A 24,147-nucleotide genomic window follows, 5' to 3' on the forward strand; every position below is an offset into this window, starting at 1 on the left:
CTCCCTGGTTGGCCTAGGGCAGTGCAACTGTGGGACCCCAGCACTCCCTGTCTCAGTGCAAGCATAGTGGGAAGACTTGGGGATTTTGGCTCATGAAGAGAATGCCTTGCCCCATGGTGATTTATCTGGGGGGATGGGGATGCATTGCAATGCAGTGTCTCCCACCCTGTCTGGAGATGGGAATGGGGTCCCCTGCCCTGCTTGGCTTCCCCAGCTCAGGGGAAGCCTTCCCTGCCTTCCCTGCCTACCTTGGGAAGGGGTCTCTAAAGAGGAGCCTGTTTTGAAGTGGCCCTGATGGAAATAGGTCATTTTAGAGGTAGGGTAATGGGTGTCTGGTTATCGTCAGCCAGGGCTCTGTGTCAGGGAGATAAGGTATTTATTAAGAGACCTGTTTTAATGCTTGAGGATCACTTTCAGAGGGCCCAAGAAAAATGGACTTTATCTAGTCCGTTATTATGTACTGTCACCCTGCTGATGTTTTACTTTAGCTGCCTTGAATAAAAGCTAATAACTTTTGCTTCAGCTGGCAAGACACCTGAAGGCAGCAGGCTGAGATAATTTTGCCCATTTGAGGGGTAACTGAAGAGAGACATCCCCAATTAGGGTGAGGTTGAGCTGCACGTGGACTGTTGGTGCCTGATGCTCAGTGCCCATCTAGACCTAAAACCTTCCTGGGGTCACTGCACAGAGCTGGGGAGTAGGATCAAGGCAGGGTGGAAAAGGCAGAGCTCATGGGCAGGGGGGCAAAGGGCATAGAAGATCCCAGGTCCTCCTTGGTCCTGTTCAGCATGGGGTGAATATTTAAACTCATGTGGGCTACAGATATGGGGAATGGGGGCAGATGCCTCCAAAGCAAGCAGTGAGACATAGTTTTATCTGTTCTTGGAAGTTCTTTCCACAATGCACAGTAAATGTGTTGCTTGGGTTCTGGTGATGGGTCCATTTATACCTTGTGTACAGTGCTTCATCTGGACAGTTGATGTCCATCTCACCATTGTGCTTGAATTGTTTTTCCTTCTACCTTCCCCTTCCCAGCACCTTGATGATGTGGCACCTTTCAGGTATGGTACGTTGCAGGGACAGGGACATATCCCACTTGTGTAGGGCAGAATGGCAGAGCTGAGGGGTGGGAGGAGACTGCACAGCAAGGCAGGAGGCAGGGATACAGCTGGTCTATGGGAGGGGAGGGGACTGCTCAAGGTGGGACAGTGGTTGTGTCCATTCATACCTCATCCCAGGTGGGTTCAGGGCCCAGGTGACATGCTGGCACTAGTCTGAGGTGTCTATATCAGGAAAGGAGGCAGTAAGGAAACTGGAGAAGTCTGTACCCCTTTGCCATAAGCATCTCACTTCACTGCCTCTCTCCCCCCAGGAGAGAGGACTCTGCCCCAGGACCTTCTGTGCCTGCCTGGGACACCTGGGTTCCACCTACACTGTGCAGAGCTGCCTCTTCTTTGTCTAACAGGGGGGCTGGAACCCCTAAACAAAGATGTGTGTGAGAATGTTGTAAATCTGGATTGAAAAGAAGACAGGGTGTCCTTTTGTAGCCGTAGAGAGTTCAGTTCTTCTCTTCTTATGGGACAAGGGGAAATGGCTTTAAATAAAAAGAGAAGAGACTAAACATTCTTTACTCAGAGGGCTCTGAGACCCCAGCACTGCTGCCCAGAGCTGTGGGTGCCCCATCCCTGGAGGTGCCCAAGGCCAGGTTGGATGGGGCCTGAGCTGGTGGGGGGCAGCCAGCCCACGGCAGGGGGGTGAAATTCAAACATCCTTAAGGTTCCCTTCCAAACGAAGCCGATCTGTGAATCTACGATCCTCTCCGTGTTCCTCCGTCTCCACCCCGACGTGCCGGCCCCAGCCCTGGGCTCGCCCCGAGGCAGTGACAGCGGGAAACGGGCACGGGCCGGCACCCGCCCCCCGGAGACCCGGCTAAACAGACGATTGATCTGACTTTCACTGCCGGCGCTACGAAGCGGGATAATGCCTTTGTCAGGACGTGAGTTATTTGTTCAGCGGCAAAATACACAGAAAGGGATTAACGCGCTGAGCGGAGCGTGCCCCTCCGGAGGGGGGGGGGACAGGTCCCCCCTGGGTCCTGAACTACCCCCGGGGCAAACGCTCGGCCCCGGGCTGGGACCTGTGTGTAAAGCAGTCGAGGGGGAGGAAGGGGGTGCGACCGGGGCTGCGATGCCCCAGTGGCAGCCGTAGGGCCTCGCCCTCCCCCAGGTGAGGAGCTCTCTTATATTTATAGCTTTCTAGAGGAGTGAAAGGCCCAGCCCAGAGCTCCCCCAGGCTTTCCTTCTCCCTCTCCCTCCCCCCCCCCCCCCCCCTTTTTTCCTTCTTCTTTCTTTTCTTTTTCTTCATTTTTTTTTCTTCAAGATTTTCTTCTTTTTCTCCCCCTTTCTTCCCTTTTCTCTTTTTCCCTTCTTTTTGTTTTCCATCGTCTTTTCGTCTTCTTCCACCCTCCCCCCTTTTTTCCCCCTTTCTTATTTCTCTCTCTCCCCCCCCCCCCTTTTTTTCTTTTTTTTTTTTTTTTTTTTCTCTGTGCGTGTGCATCTTTTCCCTTCCTAAGCTGCCCTCACCGGCAGCTCTTCCCTCCTTGCCCTTATCCCGGAGGAGGAGGAAGAGGAGGAGAAGGAGGAGGGAAAAAAAGCACACAGACCCGCCACCCTGAACCCCCCCCCGCTTCCCCCCCAGCACGGACGGGGCCGGCAGGCGGCTCTCGGCGCGGGCTCGGGGCCAGCGGGCGCGGGGAGCTGATGGCGGCCGGCGACGGAGCGGCTCGCTGCCCGCCCCGCGCACCCAGCGCGGTGCCGGCGGGCCGCTGAGCGAGGCGCAGCTCCGCGCTCGTCAGGCAAAGGTGCGCAGGGGGGGAGGAGGGTTGTACAGCGGGGGAAAAGCGGCGGGGAGAGGCAGGGAGGTGCCCGGCTGCGCTCTCTCAGCCCGGCGGCGCGCATCCTCTCGGATGAAGGAGTAACGCAGCCGCGTGTTTATCTTTTTTTTTTTTTTTCTCTTTTTTTTAAAGGGTGAGGGGTGTTGGCTATTTTTTCTTTTCTTTTCTTTCTTTCTTCTTTTCTTCTTTTTTCTTTTTTTTTTTTTTTTTTTTTTTTTTTTTTTTTTTTTTTTGCTATTTTTTCTCCTTCCCCCTCCCAACCCCCCCACTCTCTTTCTGCATCCAAACACATCGCCTCCTCCCCAGGAGCCGGATATCTCCCACCCTCAAACTATGGCTTTTCCCAAACCTCCCGACGCGTCAACCGCGCCGAGGAGAAGCCCCGGGCTGCTGGAGATCGGCGCTCTGTGCTTGGACTCGGACATCATCTTCGGCTTCACCAGCCACCTCCTGAGGCGCAAAGCCAAGGTAAGGGCACCTCGCCCGGCCCGGGACGGAACGGGGGGTGGAAGGGGGGAGTTGGGTCGACGGCAAACTTCCAGCGGAGCGAAGTTGGCGGCTCTGCGGGCTTTCAGCACCACGAACAGTGCGGGCGGCTCCGCGGAGCGGCGCGGAGAAGCGCGGGGGCACCGCCCCCGTCCAACCCGAGAACGTCTCCGATGGAGCGTTGTGCGGGAGGTACTCGGGCACGCGAAATACCCGAAACTTTGTTACGGCTCCGGGCAACGGTGCGCGGGTATCGTAAAGCTGTGTAGGAGGCGAACACGACCGCCCCAGCCCCCAGGGGACAGGCACCCATTTGTATTTTTTAGAAGGGGGCTCTTCAAACACGTGGTCAGGAAAGTTTAAGCGGTGAAGAAGGCGTCTGATGGAAAGGAGTAGAGGATGTCTCTCGGGGAGGGGGAAGTTAACGCGTAGCCCTGTGCATTTTCCTCCCAACTCCCCGTGCTGGGCGCTGCTCCCCGCAGCGCAATGCTGTGCTCCGGTCCCACTGCGCGTAGCCGGGGGTCGAACAGGGAGCGGAGCTCGGCAGTGCGGTACCGCATCGCGGCCGGAAGGTGGCGCCATAGCCACAGCGACGGCAGAGCCGGGGAGGGACTGAGCCCCGCACAGCGCCCGCCCGTCCCGGCTTTCCCCCCGCGCTCCGCTGGCAGCATCGCACCGTGCTGAGGGAGAGCGGGAGGAGTGGGAGACAGCGGCGCCTGTGGCCCTCTCTGGGGGAGAAAAACTTAAAAAAAAAAAAAAAAAGTAAAAAAAAAAAGTGCTAAATACACGAGCCGGAGCGGCAGCCAAGTAGACAATTAACTGCGAGCGTTAATTTCCCCATCTGTCGGGTCAACAGTCGCGTGTAGCAACATCGCGGCGCCCCCATCGAGCGGCTGCGGAGCGGCCCGGAGAGGGCGGATGCGGTAGAAGCGGGGGCAACCCCGGCACCTGAAGAGTTGCGCTGGGACCTTCCCAGACTCCCCGATGCCCGCGGGGTTCCCCGATGCGGCAGCCACGCGGCACCCCGTCCCTTTCGCCCCGCTCCTGCGGAACTCGGGGCTGTCTGCACAAAACCCCGAGCACAGCGGTTTGGGACTGTCCCGTAGGGCCGCTATGAAAACAGCACCCCCTCACCTTCCAAACCCAACCCCAGCCCGCCCCGCTTACCCCACCCCGCCCGGCCCCTCCTCCCCTGCCCGGAGAGCACTTCTGCAGCTTTTTTCCGACGTGCTCCCGTGCTCCGGCTCCTTCTCCGTGCCGCCGTGAGGAGCTCACTCCGCCTCCCTCTCCCGACCCAAACTTCGCTCCGTCCGCAGCATGGGAGGCAGCATCACTTAGCACCAACCCCCGCCTCTCCCTCTGCCCACCATGGGCTCCTCGCACCGCCGGGCACCTCGCCGCCCGCAGTAGCGGAGCGGGGCCGCGTCCCCATCCTCCAACATGAGCGCGGTGACCGGGAGGAAGGGGCCGGGGCTGGAACCCCGGGCTGAGGGGGTGAGTTGCGGGAGCGCTGCTACCCGCTCGTGGGTTTTTTGTTTGATAACTTTATTTATTTATTTCATTTTGCCGCGTATTTATTTATTTATTTTCCCCCCCGCGGGGCGGGTGGCTGAGGTGGGTGGGAGTGGTGCCGAGCTTTCCGCGATGCTCGGCGCTGAAGCTCTCTTTGCTCTCTCCGCAGGTGGCGGAGGGGAGCGCGGGGCGGGAGCTCTCCCCTCGGAAAAAATCTCCGTCCGCCGCCTCCTCCGCCGTCCCCGAGGAGGAGCGCTGCGCCCGCCGCCCGCCGCCCGAAGGAGCGGGGTCCGCCGTCGTCGGGAGCGAAGCGCGGCCGCTGGAGCGGGCGGCGGCCGGGGGCTGGTGCCGGAGCTGCCAGGCGCAGCTGGCCGAGCTGAGGAAACAGGCGGCCAGGTTGGCTGCAGGCGGCTGCCCGCCCAACGCCCCGCCGGTAAGTGAGGGCTGCCGGCTCCGGGAGGGGAGAGAGAAGGGAGGGGGCAAACTCGGTCCCGGGGCGCGCAGGTGTGTGCCCCGCGGATATGGCACCCCCGGCATTTTGCGAAGCGGGAGGGTGCTGCAAAAGTTTCAGGGTTTGCAGGCGTTGGTTTATCTGGAAGTGCCGCTGCGTGTTCTCTGCGCGGGTAACGCCGTCGGCTGCCGGGATAAAGAAACTGAAATAAGAAGTGACTTTGACGGGGGCAGCGGGGCGGCACAGCGAACGCCGTCCGGGCACGGGGAGCGGCGGATCCAGGCTTCCCCTGTACTGTCCCGTTTGTGGAAGCGCACTGAGACTGCAGGGGGTTCAGCTCGGCTCCTCCTCCTAGGAGGACGTGAAACGCCGCTGACACCCCCGTATGTCCTCACACGCGTTCCCCCCTGTGGTGGTGGTCGGGAGGAAGCCGGAGAGGAGCTTTGCGGGGCTCTCGCTGCCCGGTGTTCCTCAGGTTTCCCTCGGGTTCCTGAGGTCCTGGAGTCATTCAGGGTGGTTTCTCTCGAGTCTGCAGCTCGTGGTGACTCTGGCAGTGAGTGGATAAAGTGCATGAACGCTCCAGAGGTGGCCAGATGTGTACCGTTCCTCCTTCTGTGTTTCTGTCTATAAGAAATCTTTACCACTGCTTCTGGTGTCTCTCTTCCTTAAGTAACTGTGTGAAACAAAGCTTTCATAAGGTGATACAGGTGTAAAAACCTTCACGCTGAGCCTTGGGACCTGGGGAGACCTTTGGAGTTCAGTGATAGTACAAAATGCAGTAGAAGACCCCGAGGTTCTGTTTCAGGGCACCAAAAACCCGTCATGGTTTTTTGATAACGTTTGGCAGAGAGGTATTGTTTTCTAAACAATGCTTATCTGGATGGCTATAAGAATAGGGGGGTTTGGGGGGGGAGGGGGGAGGGGAGAGGGGAGGGTCTGAAGAGGAAGCCAAACCCTATTGACCTTCATTTTCATTCAAAGATTTCCTGTATGATCTACAGCATTCCCATTGAATCTAAATATAGTTTTGTTTGGAAGTGCATTGTGGAGCAGTGTCAGTGAGGTTTGCATTCTCAGGCCTGGCCCAAAACACTTTGAAATCAACAGGAGTCCCTGTGCTGACCCATTGGGTCAATACGAGCTCCTCTTCTGCAGCGTAAAGGTCTCTGGTCAGGATTGTCAGACCTTTTGTTTTATGGATGGTTTAATTCCCATTGTGAGATCCATGTGATAGGGCTGGAGAAGTGTGCACGCAACCCAATTCCCATTGCTGTGGTGGGACCCATCCCTGATGGGATGAGCGGTGTGGGGAAGGAGCTGGCCAGGTGTGTGGGGAGCAAAGGGCTGTGTCTGTGTGGTCCTTTCCCTCCGGTCCTTTATAAGCACTCGATGACGGGTGAATGAATGAGTGAATCCTGCTTTTCTGCAGCATGTCTAGGAAAGTAATAACAGAGTCATCATCACAGTGCTGGAACCTTGACAGGCTTAGTCACGGAGTCATGGGTACCTGGGGGGTACTGGATGAGCAGCATACTGATACTTGGGGTCTTTTAAAACTAAGTTTTCCAGTGTGCATGAGACCTCCAGCCTTAACTGACAGCTCACAGGCCCCTCAGTCAGGCAGTGAGCTGCTCCTCAGGTAGGAAGATGCAGCAAGCAACCCCACTCACTACCTTCTGCCCAGCAGATAGCAGGAGATACCCAGCGGAGGTTGGGTGCTCAGCTGCAGCTTGTTGGCCATGCAGTGAGAATCTGATGCAATAAGCTGGCAGGCTGAGCGCACTGTAATGTTTGTGCCAGAAAGGCAGCTTGCATTCCCCCCCCCCTTCTTTCTTTCTTGTTTAATTATATAACAAGACATCTGAAAATGCAGCTCCTCTTCCTGAGTTTCTTGCCTGTACATTAAAGGTCCAAAGAGTTTCTCCTAATGCACTGTCAGAGGAAGAAGCAGCTCCCAGGAGAGCGAATGCAGGAGGCTGCTGCTGGGAGCACACTGCTCTCACAGCCCTGTCCCTTGCTGTCGCAGTGAAGGGATCTTTCAGCACAGGTTGAGAAAGATTTCCACACCTGGTTTAAAGCCCTTTGGAAAGGTGGGTGGGAGCCTGGGAGATGAAAGAAGGGCCAGTTTCCTGCTGTTGATATCTGTGCTGATGAAAGGGAGCAGTTGTATTCTTCTGCGTGGGGCAGCTGACAGGGGATTGAATTCACATTAGAATAAAAAACCAAGGTTCTGTTTGCAGTCTGTGGGGATAACAGATCTAATTGCTCAGGAGGGTGATGATTCATCGTTTGTGTGTTGCTGTCCTTTCAATTAGACTTATTTAAAATATATAAATAATGTAAAGTTTCGGTGCTCAGATGATGTGCATTGATTACAGAATGCTGTTCGTTGTTTGGGGCTTTTTCAAGTTCTCCAAATCTCTGTTGACAAACGATATAGAGATAGACCTCTTTGCTTATATTACAACTCCTTTGCAGTTCTTCTGAATACTAGATTTATTGCACCCCACGCTGCCAATTCCCCTCTTTTTGCTGCTGCTGTCTTTACGGTTTGCTGCCACAGTGAGGCTGTGAACGAATCAGAATCAGCAAGGATGAGGAGAATGGGGGGGGGGGGGGGGGGAAACAAAGTTCAATCGCAGAAAGTATCACAGATTGGCATTTGGGTGTTGCAGCATCAGCTGCTGGGTCGTGCTCTGAACAAGTGGAGGAGAAAAAAAAGAAAAGAAAGAAATAGGTGCCTCATGTTATCCTTAATTAAAAGTTTTGCATGTGCCTTGCAGGCCGTGTCCCTGGGGAGCTGTAATGGGCTCCCGAGGTCCGGATGTGCCTGGAAGCTGCTGCTGTTGGCAGCCTGGGGAGGTGGGTTGGTGGTCGCTGCCTGGCTGGCAAGGAGCCTCGAAAGCCACCCCGACAATTACCGCTAATTGGCATCATTGTTGGCAGTTTCACAAGAGAGGCTGAGGACTGAATGGAGCTGTGGATTAAATTAGTAATAATAATACTTAGCACCTAAAATCATCTTCTCAGTACTTCACCAAGTGCTAATTAATTAATTCGTGTGACATCCCTGCTCGGTAAACTAGAACGAGCTGCCCGTCCAGAGAGGTGTGTGTGGGAACGAGGTGTGCCCCCCAGGGAAGGGACAGGCAGGGACGGTGTGAGGTGTGCAATGAGCTGAGTAACAACCGTACCCAGTTCTACCGAAATAGGAGTTTGTCATCGGGGCTAAGAGGAGGCCATGACGAGAAGAAGTTTTCCTTGGAGGCAGTTAGCAGAGGACTGTGTCCCTCCCAGCCCAAGGATGACCCTGTTTCATCTGCCCCCAGCCCATGCATTTTGTGCTGTGCAGTGCGGGCAGTATGGGATGGGAAGGCATGAGCTCTGCATTATCACGAGTTCAGCTGAGTTCTCACTGTTCTACTTTCTGGGAGCTGCTGTTTTTTCCCTGTTGAGATCCCTGTTGCATTACCTTCACTGCGTGCTATATGGAGCACACCACTGAAGTGCTCCAGGAGTGTCTGGGAGGTGAAGGAACGGTGTGTGCCCTTGGGATGGAAAGTACTTTTCCTAATACATAGAGCCCTGTGTTCCCTGTATACCTAGCCAACCCGGTATGCCATGGCTGGATACAAAGAGGTGTTTTACCAGTCCTGCTCTGTTGTGCTGGTGACCAGGACAGCTCATGCCCTCGGCTGCTAATGAGCCATGAATCATTTGATTCTGGCTCACCATGCCCTCAGCATTTTCTGTGTTCATAGAATAATACATAGAATGATTTGAGTTGGAGGAGACTCTTAAAGACCATCCAGTCCAACTTCCTGCAGTGAGCAGGGACACCCACAGCTCTATCAGATGCTGAGTCCCATTCAGACTAACCTTGGCTGTCTCCTGGGACAGGGCATCCACCACCTCTCTGGGCAACCTGTGCCAGTGCCTCACCACCCTTATTGTAAAACATTTCTTCCTTACATCCAGTCTAACTCCCCTCCTTTTCTGGTTTTAAACCATTTCTCCTTGTTGTGTCACAACAGACCCTGCTAAAGAGTCTGTCTCCTTCCTTTTTACAGCCCCCCTTTAGATACTGAAACGCTCTCAGCTCTCCCTGGAGCCTTCTCTTCTCCAGGGTAAACAGCCCCAGCTCTCTTAGCCTGCTCTTAAAGGAGAGGTGTTCCATCCCTTGGTGTTTGTATTACTTGGGTTGAGCTGGAGGAACCTGCTCTCTTGAAGGGGAGTCCCAGGAGGCTTCAGGCATGCAGCCGTGCTGCTGGGCTGCCTCCCACCACACCTGCTGCTTCCCACATCCATGGGTACACCTGTGTGATGCTGATGGCATCACTCAAACAGGAAACAAAGAACAAAGTTTTGGGAACAGCATGTACTTCCCTGTGGGTTTCTCATTCATGCTAAATAACCCCATGTATTTCCACCAGCAGCAGAGCTCAGGAAGGATGGTTTGGTTGGATGAGTGCATTGGTCATCTCCTTGGCTCTTCCTTGTGCTTCTGTTACTGATCCCAGGTGCTTCTTTGTGTTGCCTGGGAGTTGTGGGCACTTGCTGTGAGTCTCTCACCTCAACTTCAGATCATTTGACAGGTTCCAAAGCTGTAGGGGAAGGCTGAAAGACCTGACTCTTGGCCAATCTCGGTGTCCTCCCTAACCAAAGGGCTGTTTTTCTTTCCATAGGACGCAGGTTGACGTGGATAAGGGATGCTGAACAGCAGAACTGTGTCTTATACCTCTGCAGAGTAATTGAGTTTTCAGGGGTATTTACAAGCACTGAGTGCACCTTAAAATGTTCTGTATTTAGCATTTCAAAAATACATAAGTGGAAAAGTCTCAGTTAATAAATATGAAACTACAGGGTATTTTTTGAGATGCACTTTTAATATTGAATTTTGCAAGAGAGGCTCTTGCAGGGACTCGGCTGCAGAGTGCTTGGGGCTATGAGCTCAGATGCCGATTGCAGGTACAGTGCAGTCTAATAACAGGCTTAGTGACAACACAGTGTCAGATATGTTGACACGAGCCATTCACTTGTTTCAGTCTGTGCAGCAATCTCCATGCTGTACGATAGGCTGTGGAAACTAACTGTAATGGGTTTATTCTAGACATTTAGGATTTTCAAGCCCTTTTAAAATACAGGTGAGTAGGATTATGCTACAGTCGGGGTGCCTGAGGCCACAGACCTTCTCGCTGGGGGATCTGCAGAGGGGGAGCAGGGGTTGCGCAATTAGCTGGAGGTGCTGCGGTCTCCAGCTAGCTGGGGGTAATTAGTATTGCTGCGGCTAATGCCTTCAGCACCGTGCCCTATTAGGGGAAAGGGAGGAAACGCATAAACCATTTCAAAATCCCAGGGGGTGGAAAAGAGCATCTGCTGCTAACATCTGAGGTTACTTTGAACCTGTTGAAATATGTAGTTGCTGCTTTATTGTTTTTGCCAAGAGTTTCCACCTACAGTGATCCCAGCCTCTGGCTTGTTTGCAGGGAGGTTACAGGAGGCAGCAGTCATCCTCCTCTCCCATGGCCAACAGCAGCTGATAGCGGCTGCTTCTCTGGGCCTGACAGTGCCAGGGAACGGCTGGAGCCAACAGGGGATTTGGCTTTCTCAACAGCAGAATTGTCTACTAAGTATATGTTGCTGCTTAGGTTTCCTGCTGCCTGGGTACCTCACAGCTGAGTCTCTCTCCCTAGAGGTGATGAAGAACTGTCTGGATGTGGTCCAGGGCAACCTCCTCTAGGTGTTCCTCCCTGAACAGAGGTTGGACTGGTTGGATCTAGAGTTTCCTTCCAAGCTCAACCAATCTGTTGGCTTTCACTTTGTGGGTCCAAATCCTATTTCAACCGTGAAGATGCTGATGTAGGGAAGAACCAGCGGGGCTTTCATCTGGCTGAGGAACATCTCGTTATGATGAGTGGAGGCTTTGCTCTACTCTGTGTAGAGGAGGAAAATCTATATGAAATTGCATGTTTGTCCTCTGGAAGACTTTTCTATGATGACATTGTTACCTTTGTCAAAGTTGGATTACTTTCACAAACTACATCTGTTTGGATATTATTCACAGTGAATGTGGCAGCTGCTGTAAAATCGAGAGTATCATATCTTCTTTTTATGTATGTATTTATGTATTTACTTACTGGAAATCTATGAAACTTGATTTGTCTGAATTCACCTCTGACCTCAGACCTGCAGCACTGGAATAACTGTTTTGTATTTACATTTCTAGTATATCACTAATGGAAAGCACCTTCAGGAAGGCTAGAGTTCTGTCTGTGTTATTGGCCATGCACTTGATCAGGAATAGGTTGGCTTCTGTTACAAGTCTACTAGTTCTGTGTAGTATTTCAAATGGGTACCTGATGGGAGATAACCTGGACCTTACTTTTATGGGAATTGAGTCTCCTGCTGCTGCCTTTGCCATTGGAGGAATTGTTCAGACACTGGGTAGGGATGCAAGTTATGAGTTTAACCCCTAAACCTGTTGCTGCCTTTGTGTGAATTTGGACAAGCTGCCTAATATTCATGTGCTTAACCTCTCCTTTGCCCAGCAGAGCTAAATTTCTTCCATTTTTTTATCCATTTCTGGTAATTGTAGTGAGGACCCTGTCTGTTGGCTCGTGTGGCACTGAGCATCATTGCCTACTGTTCTTAGTTGGGCTGGCTGCTCCCACAATAACCTAACAAGGAGAAATACATAACAACATAGGAACACAGAAACCAGTGCATTCTGTGACACAACTGTGAACCAAATTTGACAACCAACTTTCAGATTGGTTGTCTTTCCCAGGGGGATTTGAGGCAGGGGTCTGTGCGACAGCAAAAGCAGCAAATAAAGCCAGAGACATCAGATAATCTGTGAAGAAAATTGCTAGCTCTCCTGGAGAGGAGTGGTGAGGCTGTGGAAAGTGCTGCAGAGGAAGTCCAGGCAAAGTGGAGCCTGCTTAAGTAGCAGGTATCAGATCAGCTCCAAGAGTGTGGATTAAAGCAGTACCAATGGCATCTAAAAGGGGCTTATCTGCAGGCTGTGCTGTGATCCCTGCGATGATGCCAGAATGCTGCCTTGAGGAAATGGGGTGTGCCCCTGCAGTAAGTCAGGAGCTCTTCAGTGGCTTCAGTCCCTCTTTCGCTGTTGAAGTTTCATGCTAAAGTGTGTTACTTATTAGCTTTCGTTTGAAATGTTTTGGTTTGAAATGGGAAAAAAAAAGATAAGTTTGTACAGAAATCCAAGAGCAAGGCTTCAAATGATTATCCCAAGCCAAGGGTGGGGCTAATGTTTCTTTGCAGAAGCAATGTATTCTTGTAGGATAAGTTTAAGTGAATGCAAGCTTCTGCTGTATAGTTCTTTGCACTGACCGCTTTGCTTTGAAGCTGAGTGAACTTTGAGGGCGTAACTGGCAGATGTTCATTTTCATGCTGGAGAAAGAATGTTTAGCTGGTATAAATAAACCCACCTATTTTAGGCAGCGTAATGCTATTGTTGCAAGTTTGTTTCATCACTACCAGTCTGACTGTTGTATGCATCACTTAAATGTAGGGTGAATCAGCGGAATCTCAGCACTTGATCACAAAAAAAAAAAAAAAAAAAAGGCTTAGGTGCACACAATTAACCTTCTTTCTGAGTCAGGCCTTAAAATCAGTCTTTGATCAGCATTCCTGGAATTTGGCAGACTGCTCTCAGCTTCTGCTGGGGTTGGGCCAGCATTACCATATGTCAATACCTGCGCAGCATTGATTGAAATGCTGGGCAGCTGTGGGAAAATGATCAATTTTCATTTAGCTCTTAGCAAATCTTCCCTGGCTATTGCTGAGGGGTTTTGCACTGCTGGGTGAATAGGATGGGAAGTATTCTGTACAGCTCCAAAATGTGATACTTCTGGCTAGGCTTGGCATTGACTGGCTTTCAGCACTAACAGCCACGGTGAAGTATTAGTCCAACTTCTCACAGCTTTCAAAAGATTATGTTTAAATGCGTTTTCTGCTTTACCACAACACACAACTTGTTACAGTGTGGTTTGTGTTGCTGTCAGTGTGTGTAGATTGATCAGTGCTGATTACACTGCAAATGGGCAGCATTTGGCTTTGTACTTTAAGTCATTTGGGAAGTTAGATGTACTCAGTCTGCACTGTACTCTCTTTATTGCCTTGTGTTGTTTCCACCTTATTGTTTGTGGTAGCATGTATTTATTCCTTTTAGCATTGCTGTCATTTTCAGAGTACAGCAGTTTCCTACAGCTTGTATGCAGTTTTATTTGGTAAAAGTTTTTTTTCATGGTTTGCCTGCTGCTTTTCCTATCTTGACTGCTGAGCAGCTGAGAGGTGATGGCTGTGCCTATAGTCCATCATGCAGTGCTGCTTGGTGTTTGGAGGAGGTCAGCCTGCAGGGGTGGCTGAGGTCAGTGGCACCATGCTGGACTAGTGGTATGTATCCTGTTCTCATCCTATAGCAGTCACTGGCAGCTGTTATCACCCACAGGCTGCACACTGGCTCCTGGAACTCTGGGATTGTAGAATCATGGAATAGTTGGGTTGGAAGGGACCTTAAAGTCTGCCCATTTCCAGCCCCATGCTGTGGGCTGGTTGCCCCTCACCAGCTCAGGCTGCCCTGGGCCCCATGCAACCTGGCTTTGGGCAGCTCTGGGGATGGGGCACCGACAGCTCCCTGGATAGCAGTGCCAGGGCCTCACTGCCCTCTGACTAAAGAGTTTAATCCTAAAAAGTAATCTCTCTCCTTTAGTTTAAAGCCCTTACACCTCGTCCTATCACTATCAAACCATGTGAGAAGTTGGTTTCTGTCTTGTTTACAAGCTCCCTTTAAATACCAAAAGGCCACAAGTCTTAACTGTCTTAACAGCTGTCTGGAATATGAAAACATATGAGTTGCTCGTATGATCGGGAAATTTGGCCATCCTTGTTTCAATTCCTTTACTGCTTTTTGGTCAGCTGTAGAAGGACTGGGCTCTTCTGCTCAAAGCATTCGGGTCTTCCCTCAGTAGCATTTGGGTTCTCTTTGAATGCCTCTGGATGGAACATGTTGGTGTTACAACAGACCCTCTCTTTAATACCAAACAGTCTGGAGTGTGTGGTGTAAAAGCAACTGCTTGTATCCACTGCCCAGCTGCAGCCAGGCTACAGCAAACAATGGCACGCTTCCCAGGAGGAAGAGTGGCTAAGAGCCAAACCTTATAAATGTGCTTTGTCTGTGGAGTCCTTGGTAGGTGCTAGTGTGGAAGTAGCTCCAGAAGCTAAGACTGCTGAGAGGAATGGACAGTCCGGCACTGGCCCAGACTGGGCACATCCCCTCATGGCCTGTTTTGTGAAAGTAAATGATTTTCAGCTGCAATAAATAGTCAGCAAAAGTTGGATAGACTTGGCCTGTGTTCAGCAGATAAAGCTTTACCAGTGATGCCAGAGCTCTTGGCATCCAAATGACCGAAACAACGGTAGGTAAATAGTTGAGTAAGCTAATCCCTGGCAGCCAGGGTGAGGGGGATGTTGATTTCTGTATGCAGAGTATTCTTAGAACAAATGTGAAGAGAATGCCAATCTCTTTCAATGCTGTGCTCTTGTGCTGTAAGAGCAGCAGAGTTGTGTTGGTGTTTTGGCCTGGATTTAGTAAGAGTATTGAATATTATAAAGAGGGATGTTTAGCGCACTGAGGTGTTATTTGAGAAGTGTTGGCTGTGTTGTGATAATGGATCCGTTTTGTGCTGAGCACATATATATGTGTGTTGCAGGGACCTAGCTTTGTGAATCAGAGAAGAAACAAAGCTGAGTGTGTGTGATGTAGATCCCTGTGTGATCCTGTAATCTGCAGGTGTATGTCCTATTGCTGGGGGCACTGTGAGGAAGAGAGATGTTCCCGTGCCTGTCTGGCCTGGACCATCTAGTCCTTATGAAGCAGTCACTAGTGATGAAAAGCTACAAAATATATAAGAACTGTAGTAGGGATCCATAATGGCCTTTGAAGGATGAGGTGAGGCACAGGTGTGTTTGACAGTCACTTCAGGACGACATCAGTGCTCCTTTCTCCAGTAGGTGTACAGATGGGAGGGCTGGCTTGTCTCAAGTACCACCTTTGGAAGTTTCTTAGCTTTAACATGAACTAAGGGCATTGCAGAGCTTTTGTAAGCTGTCTTAAAAACTATCCTGTGGGTGAAACGTGGGCCAGGATTTGGCCTGTAACTATTCTGCCTGTAGCTTGTAATTAAATATAAAGCTAAACTCAGAATCCCCTATTAAAGTGTTCATGTGTTAGTGTAGCTTGCGTAACTGAGTGCAGAAGTGAGGCATTCTGCTGTCTTCTGCTGCAGATTTTGTTGCAAAGAAAAGAGCGTATGTTTGACGTTCCTCCAGCCAGCTCTCACAGGGGTAATTTTGTGTGGATGATTGAGAGGCGTGGAAGCACTGTAAGATATTGTCCTTTTGTGGGTTTTGTGAAGAGGAGATACAGTTGAAGTAATTTATAATACACAGAGTCTTAGCAGTCTGCTAAGAGAACTTCTTTAAGCAATTACCTGTAAGAATAAAATAAAAATCATTTATTATTGATAATTGCGTATTAAGAAATATTTCTTCTGGTACTGTAAATTTTTTATTTGTAGGCTCCAGAGGAGCGTAGAGTAACCCAAATGTGTTTGGGGAAGAAAAATACGAGTTAATACATTAAAGTTTACATATTTTTCTTGTGATGGATTTATGGTTTTTAATTACATCTTCACGTCTTACATTGGGATCCCTGAGGGCCCTCTCTGAATTTTATGCTTACACTCTTGTAACTGTGAGATGCTTTAACCTGCCACCTTGTGCATTCTTACTGCTGCTTGACTGACCTCTGGTGAAGTTACTTTTTATTCCAGTTTCAATTTTCAGATCCATACAAAGAGTAAAAAAAAAAAAAAAAAGTTTGCATGATTTAGAGGTTCTCAAGCTAATATGTTGTACTTGTGAATCTCAGACAGTGAATGGGTTTCTCTCTTTTTCTGTATGGAAGAATAGGCTTTGTGCTTATTTGCTCATTTGCCAAGGCTGTTTGGCAGTGAAAAGTAGTCATGTCTTTGCTAACAACTCTTTCAGGAGTCATGGTTGGGTTTAAAGAAGAGCATCTTCAACAATTTGTAGTCATGCATCTGGCAGTAGATCTCTTCTGTTTTTGGATAAATACAGCAGTGGATTCTCATTTCACAGCAGTTTGCAGCATGGTTCATTTATTGGAAATGGAATTGGAAGCCTCTGTTAACAGGTGGAAAATGAAACCTATTGGCTCTGTGTGTTTTCTGTTGATTTACACCAGCGAAACAATGTTGGATCAGTGTGCGTATTTCAAATTCATTTCTCTACGTCCTTTTTAAACAGCACATCCTATTCATTTTTCCGTTCAGTGGGAATATGATTACCTGTGTTGAAAAGTGGGGTGGAACACTGCCAGGATCTGTTTGGTACAGCTCAGACATAGCTTATCCAAATCTAACAGCAGTTTATCTAAGGGGCAAACAACTCAGACTGATAATATGCAGACTTTCCAAAAGATATTTGCCTTTGGACTGACTCTGAACATGAATATTCAGCCCAACCTGTGGCATTTGAAAGCAGTTGAAATAAGAGGGTAGTGGTCTTGCCTTTGGGTAAGTAAGGACATCTGAAGAACAGAGTTTATGCTGCACCAGCACTATGGTATTTGAGCCCCTTTTCTCAAGTTTGTACTGTATGTCCTTATTATTCTGGTCATGACCTTTCTTAAGTGCATGTAGCCCAAGAGCAAAATGTACTGTAAGATTTTAGTTGGATTGCAGCTTCCTACTGCCAAGTCTCTTGATTATGTGGAAGATGTGTTAGATGCGGGGCTGGTTTTTCTGACCCACCCCAGCTTCTTCACTGAACTTTTCATTACTGTGATAGGACTTGACACTTGTATGATTGGGTGCAACGAAACGTAGACAGACAAAGAACTGAGATGCCGAATAGCGGTAAACACTTGACCCTGGGAAGAGAACACAAGAGAGAATACAAAAGCATTGTTGTCTAAGTGACACTTCAGAAGGTTGTTACTTTTCTGAATTTTATTTTTGTAGTTTTTGCTTCAGTTCCTCTTGTTAGTCCAAGTTTGATCCAATTTTATTTCTTCTTGCCACTTGAACGACAGCCCTGTTTGCCTTCCAGTATTTAAAAGGAGAGGTTGGTGGCCCTGCTTGTGGCAGGGGGATTGGAACTTGATGATCCTTGGGGTCCCTCCTAACTCAAGGCATTCTACGATTCTTTTCTAACGGCTGTGGTCCTGCTTCCTGTGGAAGCAGTGAGAGGTCTGGTATGGAGGGTTGTCTCATTAAGCATTAGGGTACAGAAGCAGCTTATCCACATCTAAAGGATTGAGCTGAAAATGTCTCTGATTACTCAACAACAACAAAAGTAGATGTGCTGAGTGAAAAAGCTGTCTCTTTCTATGCTTTGACAAGATCCTTTTAAGTCTGTGTAAGAGCAAAGAGTTAAGGTAATCCTGATTTTTACAAAGGAGTTACCCAGGAGTCTTGTAGCTCAGCTGAATACAATGCAGGAGTGTCACCAATGTGAGATTAGAATAAGCTTCATTATCTTCAAAGAATGTTTACTTAAGGGCTTGGAAGCTCTGTTTGTAGGTAGAGGTAGGAAATATCCTCAGGCAGAGAGAAGCTGATAGCATTAAAGTGAGCAGTAGTGTTTTTCCTGCATCCTTGCCTCATGCCTGCTTCTCCCAGCCTGCTTGGCTGCCTGCCTGTGCTCTCATGTGCACTGCTGGTATGGAGGTCTTCAAGAGATTGCCGGTAGTTTTGGATGTTCAGCACTGAACCCAAGCAGTATCTTTGCAGCTTTTGGATTACTTCTTTCTGCATCCTAGCATCTCTGGCCCTTTACAGGGCCACATATAATTGGCCAGTCTTTAGCCAGGCTTGTTGGTTTTTGTTTGTTTGTTTGCCTGTAACATTCTTCCAAATTTCTGTTGATTTTTAGGATACTTGTGCTTGCAGGGTGCCTTCTGAAAGCACATCCCTGAGTAGCCACAGGACATTTGTCTGAGGAATGACGGGGCAGAAGGGAGCTGGGTGTGCTGCTTCTCAGCATGGGGCTCTCGATGGCACGTCCCATGGTGTGATGGATGTAGGATATGTCACAGTGTGTCACTGGCTCTGCCAGGAACTATATGAAGGAGTCATGGTGATAAACATCTCTTTCCAAAACCCTGATGTGGTAATGAGCTCAGGAAACAATTTCTGCAAATATTTGCGTGATATTACTTGTATTTTTCTTATAAACGTACATCCAGAAGTTTTCTTTAAAATATTGGTCAGAAATATTTTAAAATCTTAGAGCTGTGGATATTCCAGCTGTCACTCGTAATTGTATGGAAGACAATACATGGTTGGTTTAGGTTTCTGGAGGCCATTTGTGCAGGACTTGGATATTTTCTGTCTTTACATCTTTGGAGTTCTTTCTGATGGCACTGAAGTTACTTCTCATCTCCAGTACAAAAAAAAAAAGACTGCATTAAATTTGATTTGGAACCCACTGGGATACGTAAACATGTCCCACATGTAAATGTTTAGCTCCTCCATTTTTCTCATGAGAACGTTACTGTAAAACTGGTCTTTAAAGCAAATTTATGCCTCCTTGGCTTTATTTTGAAGACAAAGCAGAGATGCAGTGTTCTAGGCAGATATATTTTTGTTCCCAGCTGTTTTGAATGTTCATTTCATGTTAAGTCTTTGTTCAAATGAGTTCTATGTCATTAATGACTCTGGAATAAGTAGGTATGCAGAGCTGGAGGAAATCCTGTTTTATATGTTCCTATTCTAGGAGAGCCTCAGAAAGGCTAACAATAATGCTGCGTGGTGAGGTAATGGGTAAACATAGTAAGAAATGAAAACGTGCTTACTCCTTGCTGAGGCAGAAAAATAGCTTATAAAGCATAATGTTGTCTTTGATACATGTAGATAATCTGACCTGCTGCAGTCTGTGGATTAAGATGCGAGCTGCAGCCACTGAAACAGCTTCTTATGAAGAACCCGTCCCTCTGGTTGTAAAGGAGGTGTCAGCAAATGAGAATTAAAAACAAGTGGGAGCCCAGTCATAACCCAGGGAAGGCGCTTTAGAGGCTTGCTTTCAGCGGTCAGTTGATTTCTGTGGGAGGTGGAGGGCTACATGATACTGCTCAGCACCGTGTGTTCTCATGAGTCCAGTGCAGGCCGTCAGTTCCAGTGACAGGTGGGTGATACACAACTAGGCTCTGGTGATGCTCCGGTTTGTAGCTTTTTGTGTTCCTTTCAAGAAGCTATGGGAAAGGGAAAATGAGGGCATCCCTCAGCTTTTCCTTCCTTTTGCCAAATGAGGTTTAGTAGGAGAAATGTATTTGTTTTCATGAAGCTTTTTCATAGGAGGGCGAATTTCTTCATCAGATTTTCAAGGAAGTCAAAGCTGCATTTAAAGCTTTTGATCTTGGTCGGTATGTAGAAAAACAGAGATTCGGTAGCAATTTTGGGAAACATTTTTAAAATTTTTTATACTTAAAACATAAAATTGTGGTGTTTTTTTGTTTTTTTTTGTTTTTTTTCCTTGAGTCAGATTCTGTAGCAGCATGAATACAGTGAAACATCCTGCCTCCAGCCTGTCGGCACTGTGTGTGCTATGGACTTCCCAAGGGGCTAGGGCAAGTCAACTAGCGTTACAGTCCTAGATGCACTTACCCATTTAGCATATGCATTTTTCTCAGCATGCGATTATGGGCTGGTGACTTGCTGCATGTATACCAGGTCTCTCCAGCTGGTGCTCCTTATATATGCATCATTTTTTATGTGCATTACTCTGGTGCATACACTCCAGCTATAGCACTGATCTCTCTGCACCTTTATATTTTTTGAATGAGACTGCAATGATTGCCTTTTCTTTGAGTAAGTAGGCAGAGTCGTACTTGTGGCATATTTTAAGACCACTTGGAAGATGTAAGCTTATTTAAGCGCTTGTGATTCATCACTCTTTGCTTTATTTGATTTCTTAAATGTTAGCCACTGTGAACAGCCTTTAGGATTTGCCCCTTTTATTTGGGATCCATCAGCTGAAGAGAAGGCAGCTGGTGTGCTGAAAGTAATGCTCCTGTAAGAATTTGGTGTGCGATTTATTTATTTATTTATTTTTTAATCTGAGAAAAAACTCAGTGATAGTTACCCTTGGCATCTGCTTTTTTTGTTTGTCTGTTTTCTCTCCTAAAGTTGCCATCTTGCTCGTTGGTATAATGGTGATAATGCTGCAGTGTTTTAACCTGTGCAGTGCCTTCCAGGCAGTGAGAGATAATTGAGGAATGAAGAAAGTCTGTGTGTGAACTGCACTTGGCTGACTTAGGCTGATAGTGCTGGACACAGTCCCAACTGCTTTCTTGAAAGTGCATCTGATGCAGCTGTGTGTGAGATCCTTTTGGGGCATGTGCCTTCCCCATTGGTGCATGGGCTACCTTCAGTGCTTTCTGCTGTCCTATGCTTTTGGAAAGGGTATCTTACCAGGAAACTTTGTCCCAGGTGGAGGGAGCTTCTCCCTGATGATGAGAGGGAGCTAGGCCACCTGCATTTATCACCTGTAGAGGAGCAATCAATTATTGATCCTTTATGGGAATGGTGGTTCTGGGTAGAGTATTTACAGTAAGAGAGTGGAGGAGCAAATATGCATTGGGCATTGCAAGCTTGTAAGTACCTGGTAGAAAGCGTGTAGGAGAGGCTGCTCTGTAATGTGTGCTGGAAGCACCTCCCTCCCCCATACCCAAATAAATGCATTTCTGGCTTCAAGACGTGGGAGGGAGAGAAGCTATCCACGAACACTGCTTTCCAGAAACACTTGAGATCAGAGTCTGAGCGTGTATCACCTCTCGTGTATCTTGCTTGTTTCAGGTTATGTTATGGTGGCAGTCTTGATCATTATCTCATATTAATTTTCTAGAGCATGATGTATGTGGATACACCTACTGCACTCAGATTTCATTGCAAGATTAGAGACATGTTTAGGAAATTAGTAATGAGAGAAAAAACGCGTAATTAAAAATGATATCAGTTTGGAAGCTCATCCATCTTCAGCCAGCTTGCTGGAACAGAAAGGAGTCTTACACAATGCTTAGTGGTGGGAAAACACATTTGGCTTTCTGCATTTTAAACAGGAAGGAACTATTTAAACGACAGACTTACAATAGTAATCAGGGCATTAACTTGGGAACGTTGCATTGCATGTTGTGGCTGCGTGATGCTGAGGGAACTCAGATTGTATAAAGTTCAGAAGGATCTCATCTTTCTTCTTTTCTCTTAATGATACCTACAGACAATTGTTTTGTCTTATTTGAACCCTTTATGAAATAACTGGTCTTTGGAATGAAAATAGGATTCATATTTGACGCAGTCAGATTTACATATGCTGAATGTTGCCCATAATGTTATGATGCTACACAGTTAGCAGTTTATTGTTTCCTGAGATACAGCTTTATGTGAAATGTCTTGAATTCAGAGCCTGCAACAGAATTTTAGCTCTTCATCCCCAATGACCATTATAAATTTGCCATATGCCTAAAAATGTTCTCAGCACAACTGTGATTGTTCAGACTGTGAATTTCCTTTCATTTTATGATGGAATCCTTAGTTCAGAATAAAATTACTCTTCTTCAGCACTAGGAAAAGCACCATTTGGTTATATATGGTTCATTACAAAATGTGATAACTTTTAAACATTGCAAGCAGTGCACTTGCTTTATTTGAGTTTTTTATGCCATTTTTCATGAGCGGTTAACAGTAACATGTTGTCATTTTTTGTCTTATTATGTCTGTAAACTTGGTTATCTTTCTCTTTGGTCCAACTTACATAAAACTGAAGCAGATGTAGCAGCAATAACCAGGTGCACGTTGGAATATTTTGCAAAGTTTTAAATGCTGCAGGGACATTTCCTAGTCAAGTTTCCTAGTTAATGGATTTATTTATTAATTGGTTCTATCTGTTGTGCCTTACCTTGCATTTAGTATTTTTGCACTGAATCTGGCTTTGTTTTTTAATTAAAATAACCTTGTAGAGGGACATGCTTCTTTACCATCTGAAGTGTAGTCTGCAAAACTGCTGACTGGTTTGCCATGCAGAGCTGTGTGTAACTTGTGATTTTGGTAAACTCATTAAACATTTTAGAATTGCAAGTTTGACACAAGGGGGTTAGATCCAGCTGGGCCTCCAAATGTGAACAGTGTGTAAATATTTATCTTTGTTGCCTCTGTAAGCATTCTGGTGTAAAGCCAAGGACAGAGGCTGGTGACAGACAAGACAGCTCTGCCTTCAGCTCCAGAGTCAGAGCAGAACATTTTTGGATGTCTGCTGATGGTGGCTGTTAGGTGTCTGACTGTTAGAGACAATGGCTGCTATTAGCTGGGAGGACAATGGGCAAGAAGGGTTTGGCAAAAAAGACTCAGGGAAGGAAGACAAGCAGCTCCCAGCAGTGCTTGTAGTGAGGAGCTGTTAGTTTGATGACCAAGGGGACCTCGTGGAGCTGAAGGTCAGCAGCTGTGATGGAGAGGGGTGGCAGCTTCCCAGTGATCCCTGTAATGCTCTTCTGTGGAGGATTAGCCTTCCTGGAGAGACACAGCAGGCAGCACGGTCTCTGTTAGCAGCCACTGTGGGGGCTGCAATGCAGTGCATGGAATAAGGAAGTGTGGATGTGTTCTGAGAATGCCTCTTACTGCCCACAAGTGTCTGCATGGCAGGAAGAGGAGACCCTTGGTTCTTATGCCTGTGCAGCATTGCAGATTTGGACCCAGGCCAAGCTCTGGAGCCAGGACTGGATCTTTTATGAGCACTATTATATGTCGATGGAATAAAGAGAGAGAAATTCTTTTTCCAGGAATTAAATAATTACTTCCTTGATGAAAGGACCCAACATCTGGCTCTCGTGCTTCATGTATTTTGTCATGTGGATGTAACTGTTTGCTTTGTTTCTAGCAATAGTGTTAACTTATTAATATATGAAGCTGTTTGCAGGTCAGTGGAAAACTGCATATAAATCTCAATTACATGTAGTTGATTGTCTTTAACTCTTTATAAAATATAATTAGTGCCCAGTAATCATACTGTGGTGCTGTTGCTGTGATTATGCTGGTAGTTAGTGTGCAGTGCAATTCCGGTTTTATAGACTGGAGCTAAAGCTAATGTTAGCTTGATTAAAATTAAGGGTAAATATCAGCCTGTGTTGTTGACCAGCTAATCTTCTCACCTTTCTGTGGGCAGTTTCATTGCCTCCTGCAGTTCTGAGATGTGGCTGCCTGCTCCTGAGTGGATTCAGATTAAAAAGCTGGGATTTTTAATACGCGGTGCCTCACATTGAAGTGGAGCCACTTTCGGTAACAGTGTCCAATATGGGGGGGAAGAAGTGGATTGCAGCAGGGTCTTCAAGGACAGTGACTTGGCACAGCTCTAGTGCCTAGAGATGTTTTGATCCTATTGTAATGAATAACTGCTGGTTCCTGTTGTTGTTTCTGTTTTGATTGAGAGCCCAGCCGGTGTATGGTGGAGATAGGATGTTAGGGCAGGGAAAGGAAGTAACTGTCAAAAGTGCATCTCCCTTAGGAAAGCAAGAATGTGGAGGTATGGTACAGTTGGGGTTTAAATAGCACTTATTTTTCCTTGATTCTTCATGCACTGACTGTATGCAGTTTTCCACATACTGGGTAATGGAAAGTTGGTCCCAGAGGAAGTTACTTTGTAAATAAAGTTTGGGATTATAAAATCAATCACTGTTGGGTCACTAATTGGTGTGGAAGATAGGAATTTC

The 24,147-nt window shown here is 47.8% G+C and overlaps 1 protein-coding gene across 2 annotated transcripts in view; it reads left to right on the forward strand.

Moving 5' to 3' along the window:
* Nucleotides 1-3,226: 3,226 nt before the first annotated feature.
* KIF26A (kinesin family member 26A) overlaps nucleotides 3,227-24,147 on the forward strand; it is a 97,328-nt gene continuing 76,407 nt past the window's right edge. Inside the window, exons 1-2 of one of the 2 annotated variants that reach the window (XM_048949021.1) lie at nucleotides 3,227-3,361; nucleotides 5,061-5,324. In XM_048949021.1, the coding sequence (XP_048804978.1) occupies nucleotides 3,227-3,361; nucleotides 5,061-5,324 (399 nt within the window). Of the gene's footprint in view, nucleotides 3,362-4,591; nucleotides 4,874-5,060; nucleotides 5,325-24,147 lie in introns of those variants that run through there. The other variant, XM_048949022.1, reaches the window with a different exon arrangement.

This window comes from Lagopus muta, chromosome 6, assembly GCF_023343835.1.
Source record: "Lagopus muta isolate bLagMut1 chromosome 6, bLagMut1 primary, whole genome shotgun sequence".
NCBI classification, from domain to species: Eukaryota; Metazoa; Chordata; class Aves; order Galliformes; family Phasianidae; genus Lagopus; species Lagopus muta.